The sequence below is a fragment of the Melozone crissalis genome, unplaced genomic scaffold, assembly GCF_028551555.1.
Source record: "Melozone crissalis strain CALT ecotype California unplaced genomic scaffold, PUWL_Pcris_2 ptg000016l_1, whole genome shotgun sequence".
Lineage (NCBI taxonomy): Eukaryota > Metazoa > Chordata > Aves > Passeriformes > Passerellidae > Melozone > Melozone crissalis.
In genome coordinates, this window is record NW_026535794.1 from 29,717,533 (window position 1) to 29,736,284 (window position 18,752).

The 18,752-nt window shown below is 36.0% G+C and overlaps 1 protein-coding gene across 1 annotated transcript in view; it reads right to left on the reverse strand.

Moving 5' to 3' along the window:
* MEOX2 (mesenchyme homeobox 2) overlaps positions 1 to 18,752 on the reverse strand; it is a 51,437-nt gene that overhangs the window by 6,979 nt on the left and 25,706 nt on the right. Inside the window, exon 2 of the mRNA XM_054274038.1 lies at positions 6,617 to 6,789. Within this exon, the coding sequence (XP_054130013.1) occupies positions 6,617 to 6,789 (173 nt within the window). The remainder of the gene's footprint in view (positions 1 to 6,616; positions 6,790 to 18,752) is intronic.

The following is an 18,752-nucleotide window of genomic DNA, read 5'->3' on the forward strand; positions in this document are numbered from 1 at the left end:
GAGAAAGGGGAGGTTTTGGCAGGTGCACAAAGGACAGCTGGAGCTTTTGGCACCCAGGAAGGTGTAGGAGTGAGTTCTGGTTTATCGTTACATGAAAGTCAGTTGAGATTTTGGTACTGCTTAGGTGATACATTCTCCTTTCTACCTCCCACGTTTAAACAGGGATGGAATAGCCATTATATTTCAGAGGACAGCAGTGATAGCAGTACTTCATTCCAGTTTCAAAAGTCTTTGGGAGCACTCAGTTTACCTCCCTCTACTCCCTCCAAAGAACAGTTGCCTTCTCCACCAATGGTCTTCAAAATTGCTTTCATGATCAAACAGCTAATCTTCCTGAATCAAAACCTCTCTAAAGTAGATTTTGCAGTTAATATATCTTAAGCAGAAAGACAAACACTATTTCAGGCACCTTCCTCCTAGTGACTTGTTTTACATAATCTAAGGTTGTATTTTTTTGTAAAATTAGTCTTTCCTTTTTTTGGTTATAGGCAAAGAAAGGCAATCTGAGGGGCTGCTGCTTGAACTCCCTCTACCTTATTCTCCTGTAATAGATCTTTTAAGAGCATACTTTCATCCATTTCCTTACTATCTATAGGACCTAAGGGGGCTTACAGGGATAGAGAGTGACTTTGATGAGTCACTCATAGGACAAGGGGGAATGGTTTTAAGATGAAGGAGGGTAGGTTTATATTAGATATTAGGAAGAAATTCTCTACTGTAAGGCTGAGGTTGCCCAAAGAGGTTGTGAACTTTCCATCCTTGCAAGTGTTTAGGTTGGAGTGGATGAGGATCTGAGCAACTTTGTCTAGTGAAATGTTCCCTGCCCATGGGCAGTTGGAACTAAATGATCTTTAAGGTACTGTAACCCAAACAATTCCATGATTCTATGATCATGTGATCCAAACCTACAAAATAAACAAATGGTGGAAAACGAATTACCTTAAGCTAAAATTTCCTCTTCTTTGTGTAGACATTTACCTCTATGAATTACTGATATGTAGAGTATTTTACTTCATGATAAAAAAAAGAATTGTAATGTTTATCACTTTGCACCCATTTGGCACAGATCAACATTTCTCAATGGCCTCCAAAAGAAAAAAAAATCTCCTTTATTCTACATGTTCATTTTTGACTCTACAAAATAATTTGTTCTCCACTGATTTCTTCTATTTCTTAAAACGACTACAAATGACAAATTTAAAAGCTCCTCTCTCCCTAAAGAGATAACAGAAGAAGCCACATCTTTCTCAACTTGAGCTTAAGAAGGAGCAGGGGTAGGTAATAGCCTCAAACACTTGGTAAAAGCAGCTGTATGAGCTGCTAATATCCCTGTCTATATCACATATGCTTCTTGGCACAGCAGAGGTTTCTCCCCACCCAGAACCTCATGGGGTCTCTCTGCAGGTGTAGGGTCCATTCACAACTAACAGCTTGAAGTTCTTGGCTCTTTGCATATGAATTGCTTGTTTAAATTCAATCAATACTGCAAATTAAATATGCTGATGAATTTTTGCCATGTAATTTTTTTAAAAATAATTAGTGCACAAATCGAAATTATGCACTAATTATGTCTAAGTTTTCTAGCTGAATTCTTTCCTGAGAAAGAACAGAGGTAGCACAGTGACTCTTACTGTTGGTATTTATATTGCTCAAGACAAATATCAAAGTTTTATTTTATTAACAGTGTTACTTTAAATAAACAAAAAATCTAAAGGATTTCAAGCCATGCAGACTCATTATTATAGTGTGGATAGAGTGTGCTTAACACATGGAAGTGTGGAATGAGCAGCTGCCTTTCAAAGATGTGACAGCATGACAGACTGATGTGGTCAAGCCTGTCCTATCAATACAGTTTGATTTTTGTCTGAAAATATTCACCACCTAGCCTCAGAAAACTAGCCCCCTAAAGTAGAAAATTAGTTATGCTATTTAAGGCATGAAGAGATATTTACACTTCCAGCAGCTGTGCAGAACAAACACATGATAGAGGAATGTTGAATTCCTGTTTTCTTGCCTGGGTGACCAAATAAAGCTACTCTTACCTTATCAATGAAATCTAAAAAATGCAGTGATTAACCTCCATTTACCTTTGTAATGCTGAGAAGTATTTTAATCAAGTCACTTGCGAGGAAGTTTTGAGGTAACCAGGTCTGGAGAAAAATTTTCTAACGGTAAGCTTCATGTAGTATTTGCATGATTTGATCTTAACAATGCAGTGCTACAGTGTGGGTCATGGTACTATACCAAAGTATAATTTAAATAATAGGGCTGCTTGTTTCCATTTCTGGCAGGAAAAAGGCATCACAAAGCTTCTTTCTTTGTGACTCATTCCATGTTGGTACCACATGCATGGAAGTCAAACGCTTGGTACAAAAGCATTCTTCACTTGGAAAAAATTTTGTCCTTTGCCTATGCAAAATCAATGGCTTTAGGCTTTTTATAAATGATTGGTAGCTTCTAGGCAGATATTGGAAATTAAAGTTGAGAAGAAATAAAGCTGTTGTTGCCATCAGCAGAATTTAATCTGACTAGGTGGGATTTTCCGTTTGTGTTGGCAAACTGAAGCATTACATATTTGGACTGTTTATTCCGGTAACCTTAGCTAGCCTGAAGAACTGCAACATTACTCTTTTGATTAGCTCCACGCAAAAAGATCTTGTGAGATGGAAAGATCTCCTACTCTTTCTATATTTGGCAGGATCAACTCCGTAAAAATGTCCATTTTGCCACTCCTCTGATACCCCACTGCAGCTGCTTCCTCCCCTCATCCCACGGTGAGATATTAAAAAGTCTGCATGGAACCATCTCCAAGTTTATCTGGAGGTACAAAAAAGCCAAGAATGCGTTTGTCAAGGTTACAAATATCTAGGGAACTCAGATAGTTTTTAGTCTAACTAGCTCTTCAAAATATAATAGAGGCCTGCCAGCTGAAAATTATTAACTGCTGCCTGATCTGGGATTGTGAGTGCACTCTACAGGAGAGGGAGCAAGCATTATATGTACCTATATTTCTGGAGTTCTTACAATACCATAATAGAGCCATCCTACCACCAGATGTGCTTATAATGCTCTCAAAGTGCACTCTTTATATCTAGGCAATTGAGGCACTTATTTAATGTCATCCTCCTGTCTTGTAACTCAGGTTTCCTTTTTAGGGAGTGATAGGATTACTTCCTTCTCCTGAGCCATATGTAGGATTTTTTTCTTGGTTGTGTTTTTTTTTTGGGTTTTTTTTTTTTTTTGGTTTTTTGGGGTTTTTTTGTGAAATAGTCTTCCACAAGTCAATTATGTTTGAATTGATCTTGTAAGTTATTTCAAAAGTCAAATGAAGCCTTACTTTGATGACTGCAGAAAACTTTAATACTCTTATATAGGTTTTTAAATATGGTTAGACATATGTTCTTTCCTTCAGCTTGTTTAAATGCCAGAAAGGTAATTATGAAGTGTTAGTTGGTCAGTGCCTCTTTTCATCTGTGGCATATAGTAGAAATTATCACTATAGTCAAGAGGAAGATAGAGATTTTTTAAGTTAATAGGCTACATGATTTATCTCACATCTTGGGGAATAACTGAAAGTTGTAGCTTTAAGATGACCCAACAATACTTTCCCCAGATTATTTTGTTGTTCTTCTTTATCTGAATAATACATTTGTCTTTTTTAAAAAATCTTAACTAAAAAGTAATGCTAAACAAATAATTCCATCAGGGGTAAGGTCTGCTCTCAAACCTATTTTCCAAGCAGATTCATTATTTCACCCAATAGCCAATGCTACTATTTTACCATTGTACCAACTCTAGGAAGTTTCAATTCTCTGTATGCAAATTCAGTGTTTCATGAAAGATCAAGAAATCTCCCAACACCAAGGGGTCTACAGCATGAGATCAAGGCTATCACTTGTGTGTTCACTACTTTCAAACAAAGGAACTATCAGCTATTGCACTCTCTGCAATGCAGCTTTGGGGAAAAATAGTAAAGAGAAACAGTTCTGCAAACAGCAATCTTCTAAAAATGCTATATCATGGGAAAGGGGGGGCATGGCTGATAATGCCATCAATATATTTTAGATCATTTTTTTGCACCTGTTTAAGGTAGGTATCAAATATGATCTCCTCTGTAGGCATGGCTAGTTGAAAAAAAGTCATAACGATAGTAAGAATGAAAATAAGTGCTCTTATCTCGCTCAAGGGTAATGATTCATTTTGGTAATGATAGAAAGACAGGTCCTGAGGAGACTTCCCTCTCTTAACTGGAGAGAAAAGAAGTATTAATGTCCCACCATGTTCACTCTGAAGTACATTTTTAAGTCACTGGAGGAATACTGATATAAAACAAGTATACAAGAAGAGCCAAGTCTTTTGATTTATGGCATTCAGCTTCTGAAGTCTGCCATATACCAGGGAAACCCATACCTAGATCCATGCTATTTACACCAGTTTTCTATCAAAGCAATAGAATTGTTTTAAAAGAGACATTTTTGCTTTATAACATTACTTGGCTATAACATACATAACCATATGATTCAGAAACTGAAAAATATGTCCAGAATTTCCCCTCAGTGTTCACTTTTTGATTAACAATACAGTTTTTATGCTTTGTTGTTGTTGTTGTTTCTTCTTTTTCTCAGACCATTTTACTGTGGAAAGATACAGAACTGGATTCTATCAAACTAAAAATTTTAATGCTTTCCTTTTCTAAGGTGGTGTTAAGCAGGAAGGCAGGAAGGAAGGAAGAAGGGAAGGGAGTTATCTCTAGGAGCTCAGTTGTCACTCTGTGATAATCTGGGGAAGCAGAGAAGGATTAGATTACATAAATAAAAAGACTAATGACAATGCTATAGAAATTACCACAATAATCTGCAGAATGCTTAAAACTGATGCTTTGTGACAGTGGAGAACAGAAACTACTACCATGACTTAAATAAATTCTCTGTACTTATATAGCTGGACTGTCTTTTCTCCTCCTAAAACAATATTTAATATTTATGTTATTTTCAGTATGCTAAATGCTTTTAGATTAACTATTCCCTTCAGGATAATAAACTGTCTCTTCATTTAGTTGTACTACTCAACATGATCTTTGAAGAAAAGAACATAGAATTTATTCGGGGCAACACTTAATTCTAGACCAAATTCACCATTATTAAATGTAGAGCTATATCCAGCTGACTGATTCCTGTCAAATTTGCCATCAGATATTTTTTTTAAATTTATTTATCATTGTTCAGTTTCATGCCAACTCTACCTTTGTCACCAAGACAAGAATTCATTCTTTCTCCCCTTAGCTGTCAAAATCAGGTGTGAGTCTAAAAAGCATAGACAGTGGAAATGAAAAAAAGGCAAAATTTTATCAATTATTTGATACAAAATAATGTACTTCAAAAACATAATTACCATACATAAGTAACTGAAAATTACCCCAGTGAAACCTGGTACTGTGGTCAAATCAAACAAGAAATTGCTGTGTTTTTCTGGAAAAGCTCAAAGGCACAGCCATTTTCTAGAAGCTTTCAAAGCAAAAAGCTGTTGGATTTGCTTTTATGAGTAAAAATGTGTTCATTTTTAAAATAATTTATTATTTCATTTATTTGCTGGATTTGATATATGTACCTATGGCAGGTGCTCAAGAAAATTGCAAATCTTCTTATATGTAGACTTCACAAATCATTATGCTATTTTGATACCTACTTTTGACTATATCATCATCTTACTGATTGCATCTAAAGCAATCCCTAAATCTCATATTAATTCCTGAAAAAAGAATGACTGTCTATCAGTGGGCAAAAAGCTTTCCATTTTAATATTAAAACTGTAGGAAATATTTAATGAGATTTTGTGTACTTGAGGCCAGTATTCTAAACTTCTTTACTAAAACACATTTTCAAAATGTGTACATTGATGTAATTATTATTTGAAATGTGACTTCACTACCTATTTAGTGTATAGACATGAGATCCTGAAACACTTTAATACATGTGTAACATGGATATTTCCATTAGAAATCAATGTGACAACATGCATGATGAAACTTAAGCACATGCAGAAATGTTTCCTGGACCAGGGTTTGGTGAGCAGGAAACCAATAACAGTGATAAGAAATTCCATCATCTCCGCTGCTTTTACTAAGCAGGGGTTTAAAATGCCTGTATCCCAGTTTTGCTGGCGTTCCCATTTTTGCTGCCATCTGGAAACAGGATGTTCAGAAACTCTGCATTAATGGCCACTGCATATACTTAATAGGCTGAACCAAGTTGCTTGTATTTGTTGCATGCAGGCAAACCAACTCCTTGTGCATACAGTTTTTGGGACCAATCCCCTCTTCATGACATCAGTGTGGACAGATTAGAAAAGACATGCACCCATCTAACAGATCTATCACTCATGCTTCTATCTTCCATCTCTGCCTAATAGATGAAATTTATCTGTAAGTGGTACACATGAAAGTATAAATTACTTTCATAGCAGAGAGATAATAAATATATATAATTTTGCTTAAAACATTCAATCTGATGTATCAACATAATTATTAGCATAATAAACAGGAGCTTTACTGTGAGGAGCTACTAATCCCTGGTACATATTGGGCAGGCATTTAAAGTCCATTATTTTTCATCAGTACCTGTCTTTCAGTGAGGTCAAGATTTACTGCTATCTCATATCTTCTCAGCCTGGTCAAATAGTTGTGATGAGCAAATTCTGCTTCTAGCTCTCTGATTTGCTCCTTGGTGAAAGCTGTCCTTTCCTTCCTGGGTTTACTGTTGACCTCTGTCTTGTAGTTGCCTTCTTGGGAATCTGAAAAAAAAAAAAAAAGCAAAAAGTGATGTAATGTAATGACAAGTGTACAGCTAAATAGAAAACAAGCCCAAAGACAACAACAACAACAAGGTAAAGTTACATCTTTCAAACTTTCTTCTCTCTGAAACACACCCTTGCTTTCATTCCTATGGATCCTTCGCTGTAAATCAGGAAAGCAGAAGTAATTCTGGCAGACTTGATCTGCTGCTTCCATTGACACACATCAAACTTTAGCTTAAAACCTTGCAGTGTTTCATTTTCTAACAATTCTCTGAAGAATTTCTGCAAAGCTTCAATTCCTTCCCACTGCTGGCAACTCTCAGTGCATCCAACCAGTACAGGATGTGTATCATTTGATTACTGTAAATGAGTAATACCTCAAGAATCTCTCTCCCCTATCATTTCACTAATACCTTAAGCCAAAGCTGTTTTACAGCAGACACTTTAAGGTTTAGTGCAGTTACACTTTCAGGGAAAGCAACAGACAAAGCACAGGAAACTGACTACACGTCAAAAGGAAGTTGGTCCTATCCCATGTCCCATGGGATCTCCTGCTCACGCTATAGTGCAGGTAGGAGCTTTTTGGCACAGCTGGTATCAATATAGGAAATTTGCTACCACTGATGCTCATTACCTAAGGGATACTTTGGCCACAATAAGAGGAGCTTTGCTGAAAGTTTCATTATCACCCTCATAATTCCTTTTACTCCCAGAAACAGGTATATTTGGTCCTGACCCAAACTACTGAACTCAGTAACTCAGTGACAGTCATTCTATTGCAGTCAGTGAAGTCAGCTTAAATAAATGAATGTTCAAACCATAAGGAAAAAAAAAGAGAGTGGAAAGAAAAAAAAAAAAAGGAAAGAAGAAGAAAAAAAAGACCAGACATTTGTAAGTTTGGGTATGATACAACACCTATAAATCCAAAATTAGCAGGAGATCAGTGCAAGTATCATTAGTCAAATTCTGGCCTCACGAACCATCTTAAAAATGTCACAGATTAATTCACACTTCAGCTGTTGATTTAAATAGAAACGTGCATCAACATCCAAATGAACTGGCTCACAAAAAATCCCTCCCTGGGACTCTGTGTCAGATGAATCATCAGCATGCCTGAGCCTGTCCAACTGGCCAATGAGTCTGGTTTCAAATCTACATTTTATAAAGGTATAAGAATATTTTCACTTTTTGTCAGTCACTCTGTTACTTTGAAGGGAACTTTGGGGGGTATTGAGTTGTTGTTTTTTTTTTAATGAGAACTGTTGATTCTTGACTCAGTGCTATAGTCAATAATTTAAAATGTTTTAAAGCTACTGGCTGCATAGCACCAAACCTCTGCTTTTGCTGACATAACACACAGAACTTTGCTTCAAATGTGAAATGTAGTACTGGCTGTATGACTTAGAGTGTCCATCAAAGTTGTTGAGTGTATCTGGGAGTTGTTCAGCCACAAGTACAGCAGGGATTTCAGGACATTAGATGGCAGGCCCATTGACAATAGTGTGGGGCCGAGGTCTATTTCCAAACTCGACATAGAAAACTTGATGTTTCAAAACCACTTTACACCTAGAAATTAACATTTCTTCCTTTATACTAATAGGCAAAGTAGAGTCACTGTAACTTCTCTCCATGTTTTTCTGTTTCAGGAACATGCACGTTGGTTTTTTTCCTTTAAGTTTCTCTGTCTGCTATCCCATTATAAGGTCCAAATACTAGTAGATCACCTGAATTTAAATACTTAAACCCCTAAATCCCCATTCCATTGAATCACCGATGAGACACACCTAAATCATTATTCTTACCATTTTGGCTAACCATTCCTATACTGCCAGATGTGTTTCATACAGGTTTGAAAGCAGATGGGTGTGCATAGTCATTATGTGCTGCATGACACAGAAATTAATTTTATGTAAATAATTTCTAAAGTCCTCTTATAACTGTCCTGGTCATCCTGTGCCTGTGGGAGGCCATGAGCCAAGAAGTCTTCCCATGTCAGTACTTGCTGTGAGAGGGATCCATGGCTCACTGCTTTCCAGACTAGAGGTTGTGTCCTTAAATAAAATTAATGTACCTACATATGACACTGATACCATATCAAAAATTAAATACTAGAAATGAAGACATAAGTCTGGATACACAACAGAAAGAGGGATCAAGGCTATGAAACCTTGGTAGCTACTTCTATTGTGAATATTTGAAGGGAAAAGCTTAAGGAGTACCCGTCCAAATGTCTCCCAGGAAGACACTGATCTCTGTAAGTGACTGAGACTTGTAACATGAGCAATTTTGGCAAGCAGATGATTCCACGAGGAAAACAGCTTTGCTGCACAGCAGCAAATGGCTTTTTGTAATATTCAGAGCCAATGGTTCTTGGGATACTGAAAAGGGAAGGGGAGGAATACTGGGATAAGGAAAGGGGAATATAACTGCATTAGTAGCCTACGTCCATTATCTTTGCCAACAGACAGGATTCAGAACTGCTATCAGTGTTAGCCCATACAGATCCCGTGGAAATATAAGCATTCTTGGACTATTGGTTATTTAGACATTTCTTCCATTGCTGGATTCTACCTTTAATTCAATGCTGGATTCTAAATGCCTGACAGCCATAGTTTTGTTAGCAGTAAGATTCCACCAGCAGAGTGACACAGTGGAAAAGTTGCAGGGTTTTATTTGTTTTTGAGAATATTATTGATTGGATTTGTTATAGTGTAAAAACCACATGGTATATTCAAACACTACTGAAAGCAGAAATTGGAGAAGTACACAGAAATCTGGGACATGTACAGAGAGCTGACTCCCTCTCAATACTGAGGTAATGCAACGGAGCAACTGGAATCTCAGGAAATCTGTTTCAAAAAAAATACAGCCAGCAAGACAATGGTATTTTGCTTAATGCATTTGAGATATTGAAAAGATATCTAAAAAGAGACTTAAATGGATACTAGTTAGGTAATCATGAGTCTCTTGTTGTCATCCTGCTTGCTGCAGTGTCACTGTGATTCATGTGCAGGTTGCCTTTTGTGTCCTGTTGATGTTATACTGCTTGGAATTTTAGTTTTAAAATTTGGCGTTGTTTTAATTTCCAAGGAGAAAGAATCTAGGTTTTCTAATTGGCTGTTGTTTTTTTAACAGTCTCTATAAAGCCAAGATTGGGAACTCCCATCTCTTTCTGACCTTCAAGACTCTGTTCATATCACCTGACTAGCTTCTCTTTGGTGGAAAATGGGTGGGAGACTTGGAAGAGATTCTTGGCAGAACTCATGTCAGCCTACATCTGTTTTGCAGCTGTTGCAACTAAGGCAAGAAAAAGGTCCCAAGAACCTTAGTTTTCTTCTACTGGCTACATCTTATGCCAAGTGGTAGGTGTAGAGGCAGAGAACAAAGCCTGGGGGGAACTCAGTTAGACTACTTGCCTCTCAAAAGGCACACATAAAATACATACAGATGGTACTAACCACTTGATGAAAAATACAGTAATCTATATTGTCTGTCTTCCGCCTTCTGCCAGACCAATTCTGGCACACTTTCAGAAGATGTAGCCTACATGCAGGTATTTGTACCTTATCAGTCTCTCTTCTGGAAACCTTTGTTCTTTAGATGTCAAGTAATGTAGGCAGTTAAACACTGCTTTGAGGGATGCAGGTCATGCCTTTTCTTAGAACTGTTTTTATCACTTTTCAAAAACTCCAGGCATCATCTTTAATATCTCCTGTTAGACAAAAATACTTGTTGGTAACTGTTGTAAGAAAGTACTGTTTGGAAAGACATTCAGAGTTATAAATGGCTGTTCCACAAATCTTTGAAGACTAAGATTTTTGCCAAGTTTAATAACAGCTCAAGATTTATTTTTAAAAAAATAATTCCCAATCGCACTATTCCCCACCCTCAAAAGTTACTTCTGCTTTACTTTAAGGAATGGTTTGTTCTTAATCCCAGCATTTGTATTATCCCATCAGAGTTCCTATTTCCTTCTCTCTACATCAAGAGCTGAAGCATGCCAAGCAAACACAGGATCAAATTCCTATACAGTGATAACTTTGATGGTTTTACTTCTGATACCCACCTAAGGAAAAGAAAGACTGATCACAGAACATTGAAAGAGACTGCTGGAGGTATCTATGGTACAAAGATCTGCTAGTAACCAGGTAGGGTCAGAATCAAAGGTAAAATGTGCAAGAAACATCTATTTTTTTCTTGGATTAGTTCAACAGCTGGCATACCTTCATTTCTCAGACAGAAATGAACATTCACTTAATACCAGGAATGTAAATCCCCAGACAAAAATTTTCAAAAATTAATCAGATTGCTAGTGTTCTATTGGTAGTTACAGAAGGTTTTCAGATCCTGATATCCACACTGAGAGTGAATAGAGACAATGACCACTAATGATTTTTGACAAAAAGGCCGTAAGAATTTCACCTTTATTGCTCAATATTCAGGTTTTTGACTTTCACTAACAGTTTACAACACTTACCTCTGAAAAGCCCCCAGCACTAGCAAACAATTTCTGAATTTATTTCACTATTAATTTATAGTGAAGTTGGATAAATTATATGTACTTAATTGTGTATCTTCCTATAAATGATGATCAAGAAAACAACTACAACATAGGCATCTACTTTGAAATGAAGCTATCTATGCAAAGTATTAAAAGCAAAAATCTTGCTACTTCTGAGTATTTTAATGTTTTATGAAACAATATTTCTTTCAAACATAAATCTTTGACATTTGTTTAAATAACTGGTATGTAACAAAACCTTCTAGAAATCCAAAAACACAATAATGATATGTGATTCAATTCAAAATGCTTGCTTACTTTTTTCTTTTGAGATATGAACAATATGAACTAAGGAAAAAGTAGCAAAGAGATGGTGCAAAGGTCTCCATATGGTTCCTATTTTTTTGCCAGAAACTACGTGTGAGAGCAAGATTTACCCAGAAACAGTCACCTTCAGACATTTTTGACATTTAATACAGAGTATTATGAAGTTTTTATATGACTTTTATTTTCTAAATTTTCAATTCAAAATTGCTTAGAATTATAATGAAAATTTACCCTGTATCCAAAACACTGCTCTTTGCTTTGCAGGTTCCTAAGTTAAACCCTTACTCCCTGCTTTTGTGTAAAATCTTTGAACAAAAGAAAAAATAAGTCCACGTATCTATGGTTACTTTGATGCACCTTCTGTTATTTGCACCAAATGTTGCAGACTTTATTAATCTATTTTTGTTTCATAATTTTCCTTCTCTTCACAGTCATTTAAACAATGTTCTTAAAAGACTTTGCCAAGTGAAAAAGTGTATTTCCAAATCACTGAACACCTTCAGTCTGAGTGCCTCTTTTGAGAATGTCATTAAAAGTATTTCTGGAGCTGCAATTCACTAAATATTGGAACAGACATCATCATCATTTCCATAATTCACAACTCTGCATGTGCAAGTGGGCAAAACTGCACAGTAGCACAAGTACGATGTCAAAACTACATGAATCCTTCTTTTCAGTCTAATGAAAGCAAACTTTTGTTTGCTTATTGAGTTAATGCTTTCTAACAGTCTGTGACAATTAACAATTTAAAACAGCCTCATATCCACACCCAAAAAAAACACTGACCTGGCACAGCAAAACCTGTGGGTATTCTGAAACACACTTTATACTGTCCTAAACCATTACCTCCTGGCTGCTGCTGCCAACATTTTGTTATTATTGCCTTCTGAAAGTAAAAGTCTAGGAATTATACTGCAGTATCGGAAACACTGATTCATAACACTGTAGCAGCTAATGCTGCAGGTTCTGGAAGACACCTCTGCTTGAAAAGATATTCTTTTACCTTCTAACTATATAGCATGTACTGGTCACAGCTTCTTCAAACTGTGCAGATAGGGAGGACAACGTATGTATTCTCTCATGTGAGTGAGAATAGTAGTGATCTAGTGAGTAGATCTTCACTAATCTCTGTCCAAAGTCTGTGTATAATCACAGTTTATCATAGGAAAGGAGACACAAGCTTCCCCTGAAAATAACTTCTCAGACTGCATTTTAATATGACATTTTATCCACTGGGATTGACAATTCCCATTTGCAAGTACATTCTGCAGATACACCTCCTACATGCAGCAACAAATAACACATGCTGGGTTTTTTGCCTTTTTACCAAACGAGTTTTATAACTCGCTTTCATGCAGAGGAGATTCATTAAATGATGTCAGGACCATCACCCCAATAATTAGGAGTGAATCTTCCAGAGTAAAAGCTAACCTATAAAATTAAAACAAAAGATTTTCTGTACAGGAGCTTCTTAGAACAAAGATCAACAAGTGAAGAAAACACCTAGTTGAGATAGAAGTTTATATAATTTGTCTTTCCAACCAAGAGGAAGAGAACAAAAGTGAAGAGCAACCAAACCCAGCCCAAACACTGTACATATCTCAGTCATCATCGTTCTCATCAATCTGATTAAAGTTCTTCCCTGGAGAGGGGCTGTATCAGAACTCCAAGGAGGCATTAAAAGATTCATTTGGGCACTACATTATTGTATAAAAAATGATACTTGGGAAAAATTTACTTGGGAAAATAGATCGTCTCTGCTAAGATGGTATTTGAAAGATCTAAAGCACTATGAACTGTAGGGAAGTGGTTGCTTTAGAAGAGAAATGAGTGTAAGACACACAGAATTTACTTAGATAATCCCCTCTCAATAAGTCTTATCACTCTAAAATCATAGGTTGTAGTTTTTATTCTAGCTTTGCAAATCAGAGACCCTGGTCTTGCCAAAAATACTAAGCAGTGTCCTGGGACTCAGGTCAAACAGAAAGCCATATATAACTCACATCTAAAAAACAAACAAACAAAAAAAAAAAACCTTTTTAAAGGAAAAATGCTTAAATACTTAAGTGATAAAAAATGGACTATGGATCATTTAATCCTTTGACCAGTAAGCTGTTTGAAAAAATGCTTTCTCTCAAGTATGTGTAGATTTGCCTCTTAAGACAAAGTTAGATTGAGGTTGCTCTACTTTCTATGACATAAAATGCTATACATCTAGCTTAAGATATTGCCAGCAAAATTTGAGATGTGGGTAAGGAATAAAAAAAATGTTGCAGTGATTTGCTGCTAAGAAATTCACCAGTAATATACCAAAATACACTAGTATGCTTCCTGCATGTGCTACCTAGAATTTAAATATCATGAAAATAGAAACGTTACTTTTTTTCTCTGAAAAAAGACTGCCACTGTTGGTGTATTAGAATCCAAATCTCAGCGGGATGGAAACATATGTCAAGTGATGCATTTTACAAACCTTTTTTCATATAGTAACTTCTTTTTATAAATAGCCATTAGTTTTATGTGCTTTCACATTGGCATTAAAAGTCGTTTATATTTAAGCAGCAGTACATTCCAATGCAAAACTAGCCATGTTTGCTTCCCAAATGGCAGCCAGCACTTGATAATAATTCTGTTGCTTGGAAAGTGCAGACCTTGTGGATACTATTCTTTGAATCAGTGAGTAAAACATTTTTAATGTGGTTACATAGTTACTCTATGGAAAGCTGTCACTTATTTAATTTTCTGCTACCACTATACTAAATCTGCATTGTGAAATTCCAAATATACTTCTAATAAACGATTCTGTTTTACCTATAAGCAAATAGGCTTCAATTTTTTTTACACATTATTCACATTACCCATAGTTTGCAGAAATCAAGGTGTAATTTGATTACAGACTTCACCAAGTGTATAGCCTAGACCTCTTTCTTCCAAAGCATCATTTGAAATCTTGAGTTGAAATGATTTTTCATAAAGAAGAGCATTTCCTTAGGCTCCTTCATATATATTTTTTCAAAATATACAGGCAGAACTTGCAGTCGAAATTATGCTGACTTCTAAGTTTGCTTTTAAAAAAAAGTTTATTGCAATTGCATAACCTCCTGTCTGAACAAAACAATACATACTTTGCATATAAGCCAAAGAATCTAGGATTTTAGTTTTCCATACTTAGCAATAAAAGTTGAAACACTTTACAGCAGTTTAATACTGTTTCTTGAGGGCTCCATATTGCCTAACTCACTCCTCTTTCAAAGATTCAGGATACAGTTACACAAAGGAAAATATTAATGGGTACCAACAATTCCACTTTAACTCTTTCTAAGAATTATTTTGCTGCTACAGGAAACAGGAAGCCATTTCACAGTGGTATTTTTAATGTAATTCTTCCACGTGTGTTACACTAGCTAATTTTTTTTTTTTCCATTCATCACGAAACAGATTTATTTGGGACCCCTTAGTGATGTAGTGAAAATTTTATATATGTTGAGCATATGACAGAAAAAAAGCAGTGTCTGGAGCAAATCTAACATCCAATACTTCTGTTTAATCCTATGTTAGTGTGCCCTTTCTCAATTTTTTTTTAAATTCAGTCTGCTTGAAATATTTTTACTCTTTCTAAAACCTGTCCTTTTTAAACACCCATAACTGGCCTCTAAAGTGTGTGTAGCACCTTGCAGAGCTGCAGGATCACAAATCACCTTCCATTTCCCAGTCTTGAGGAGTGTCACAACCCCCACACACAATTCCATGTGGTCATTCTCTGCTTTAGTGGCTGTCCCTAGTGGACGTGGCTCAGCTAGTGTGGCATTACAGCTTTCAGCATGAGGCACAAATGTAATCTCTGTCTGGGCCTCTAAGAAATATAGATTTCTGTGCAAATGTATTTGTCTGCATATGTCTTAGTGACATGTTTTGTAAATCTTATTATCCCTCAGAAAGCATTAAAATGAAACCAACAGGCCCAGCTGTGCTCATAACCTACCTGAGCAGATATCCAGACTTTTTTCAAAACAGAAAAACACACACACACACACACACACACACTCTCCCTCATACCCAAAAGGGTGGATTTTCTGGGTATCTTCTATTAGTTCATTAACAGTTTACTTTACAGTACTGTGATGAGGTATAACACTAACTGTAAAACTGGAAAAACAGTGAAAAGTGCTTTCCCACACACAATTAAATGGAATTACCTGTCTTTCAGGGAAAGCCAAAATAAAAAGTATTGTAAAATAAAATTTTTCAGATCTTTTACCTATTTATACCATTGGCTTTCATGCCAACCATGAAAGTTTCATTTTTCACTTAAAACTATTACTGATGACTGCTTTGGAAGTTCTGAATATCAGCTGGTTTTGACTTACCCTAGAAGTTCCCGTATTTAGCACCATGCCACATTTTCCTTTCTTTTTGTTTTCTCGAATGATTATAGTAAATGGCAGAATTAATTAAAAGCACCCAAAGGATTTTTGGTGTTTGATGCTAACACAATTTTGTTTTCAACCTAGAGTACAGGTTAGTTATAGCTAAGAATTGAAAAATGCTCACAATAATTAAACTGAAAACCCAAAATACTTCTCTAGATAGAATTTTGGGTGAAGGAAATAAATCTGTAAAAGAAATAAAATCTAGCTAATAATTCAGGTTTAAATTTTCTTCTACATATATTTTACTAAATATTTTACAGTCTGGGAGGTCTTTTTGACGGCTAATTTTTCTTGATTGTTAAGAATCAACTTACATAGTTAAAGCCTGTGATTCATAAATGGAAGCTCTGGCAGAGTACAATTTAAAAAATCCTTCAACTTCCATGTGGGCAAAAAGATGTAGTATAATTTCTGGAGGCCTTCCTGTATTTTAAGATTAGTGTACAAGAGAATACTATATATGCAAAAGAGGAAGTTACTTCAAGTATGCGTTCAAGTACAGCTTTTGAAATGGCAAAATTTTAATGCTGTACTTGTACTGCTCCTTTTTATATTATCTAGTAAGACTATAGTTACAGTAAATGAAAATTATAAACCTTCTTTTAACTTTTAAAATGGACTGCTACTTCAAAATGAGTTAATATTCCCTACAGAGTCTTAATTCTTTATTTAGAAAATACAGTAACAGGAGACTCATTCTGCAAACATATCAGTGTGTACGTAAAGTTCTGGTCTCAAGTGAGCCCATTGAAAAAAAGATGCTAAAAAAAAAAAAAAAAAGAAAAAAAACCCCACAACCCAAAAGCACCCAATAATTAAACCCTATGTCCACAGTATTTTAGTCAAATAAAAAAGTATTTTTTTTCTCCAGCTTTATTTCTAACTCCTTGTCAGTAATGCAAAGTCTTTCTGTGATCAGTAAACTCATACAAAAGTAAAAACTTCTAAAACTTTTGTTTTCTCCAATCAGGGAGACCATTTGGCAAACAAATGTTAAATAATAGGGCCTGTCTCTTCCATCACTCACCTCCCACAGCTTGCTGCCTACAAGCTGGAAAATAAAGGCCTTCTTGGTAAAGTACTGTGCTAATGAAATATTCTGACAGTGCATCTAAAGCCTAGTAAATCCTATATATTTTCTACAATCTTATACAGTATATGTTTTACTCTTCTTAAAAAAGCTCATTTTAAATACCTACCTCTACTGGGATAAGAAAATTTAGAAACATTCATAAGTATTCAACATATTTATATAAAAGTTGGATAGGTATAATGTTTTTTCTTCATCCTAGAAGTTATAAAACCAAAAAAAAATTAAGAGGTTATTTAATTGTACAATTAAAACATTTCAAATCAGTACCCACATTCTTTAATGTGATCAGTTGTCACCTCCAGTAACGACTGGCAGCTGGAGGTAACATATTGTCCCACTTTTGACTTTGATAAGTATTGAACTACATCTTTCTAGGAAATTAAAATTGGTGCTACATTTCTTTGCTCTTCTTCCAACCCCAGCCAGGGTTGGATCTCTGCAGTAAGAGTAGACACAATACTTGAGATTATCAGATCCCAGAAATGGGGGAAAAAATGTCAATAAACATATTAGCATACCTACTTGAAGGATGTGGGAGTACACACTAAAAAGCAGAGGCTCAAAGCAGCAATGAAATCCCAGTATGGGATTCCTGGTTGCTGGTAACCAGTAACTCCAGGGCTGGGCTTCATGCAACAGTAATGCCTTCTGCATTTGCCTGTGCTAACAGGGTGAGGAGGGGTGGTAGATAAATCTGCCTTTAAACTTCAAAAAATACCTCCTGAGCTCTGCTCTGGCAGCTTTGAAAAAGAGTCTGTAGCAGCTTTCCAATTCAAGAGGGATCTATAGAAGTAGAATAAAGGTCTGAAGCTTTTAAAAAAAGAAAAGAGTTATAGCAGTTAGGCACAAGCCCTGGGGTGTTACTCCTTTCAACGTAAAACTTTATTTCATCTGCTTTTAAACTACTCAGTCAAGGAAATTCCACCCAACTGAATAAAATTATTAGATATTACACTATTTTTATCAAGGGTATCTTATTTTAAAATTGCACATCTCTGAAAGAGCATTTCCAATCTTTTTTTAGTCATTGATAACCACCCTGAATACGGGCCTCTTGCTTTTGCTGCTCAGGCTCTGGAGGTGAAGGGGACACCTACGGACAAGGGATGTTTGCTTCTCATAACCACCCCTGCAATGGAATGGCTGAGAGTTTCTATTGATGCCAAACAAAACCTGAACCATCTGATCTCAACTGTCTGTTGCATGACAAAGTGTCAAAAGGCGGCTGTGAAGTGTTGAACGTCATTCCCTCTCTTACCCACTGTTCTGCTTAGAGCTCCTCAGCAGCACAGCACATTCAGGATTCATCTGCTTGCTGTTTGGCTGTTTAAAGGGTTCAACTAGCATGACTTGCATCTCCCTTCCTTTCTGCATTCCCCAGTGACTCCAGCCAGTAGAACAAATGTCACTAAGGCTTGGAGTTATCATAGAGGCTGAACTGAGCATGCCACAAAAATGTTTTTTGTTGAATAACTGCACTGGTTGTTTCACATTGTTGTGATGTTTTCCAGGGTATTTATAGGCCTCTAGGGCACTGAAAACATGGAGCAATGTCTACTCTCAAGATATAAACATTGGCTTGAGTAAATAGTTAATTTTTGCTGGTGTT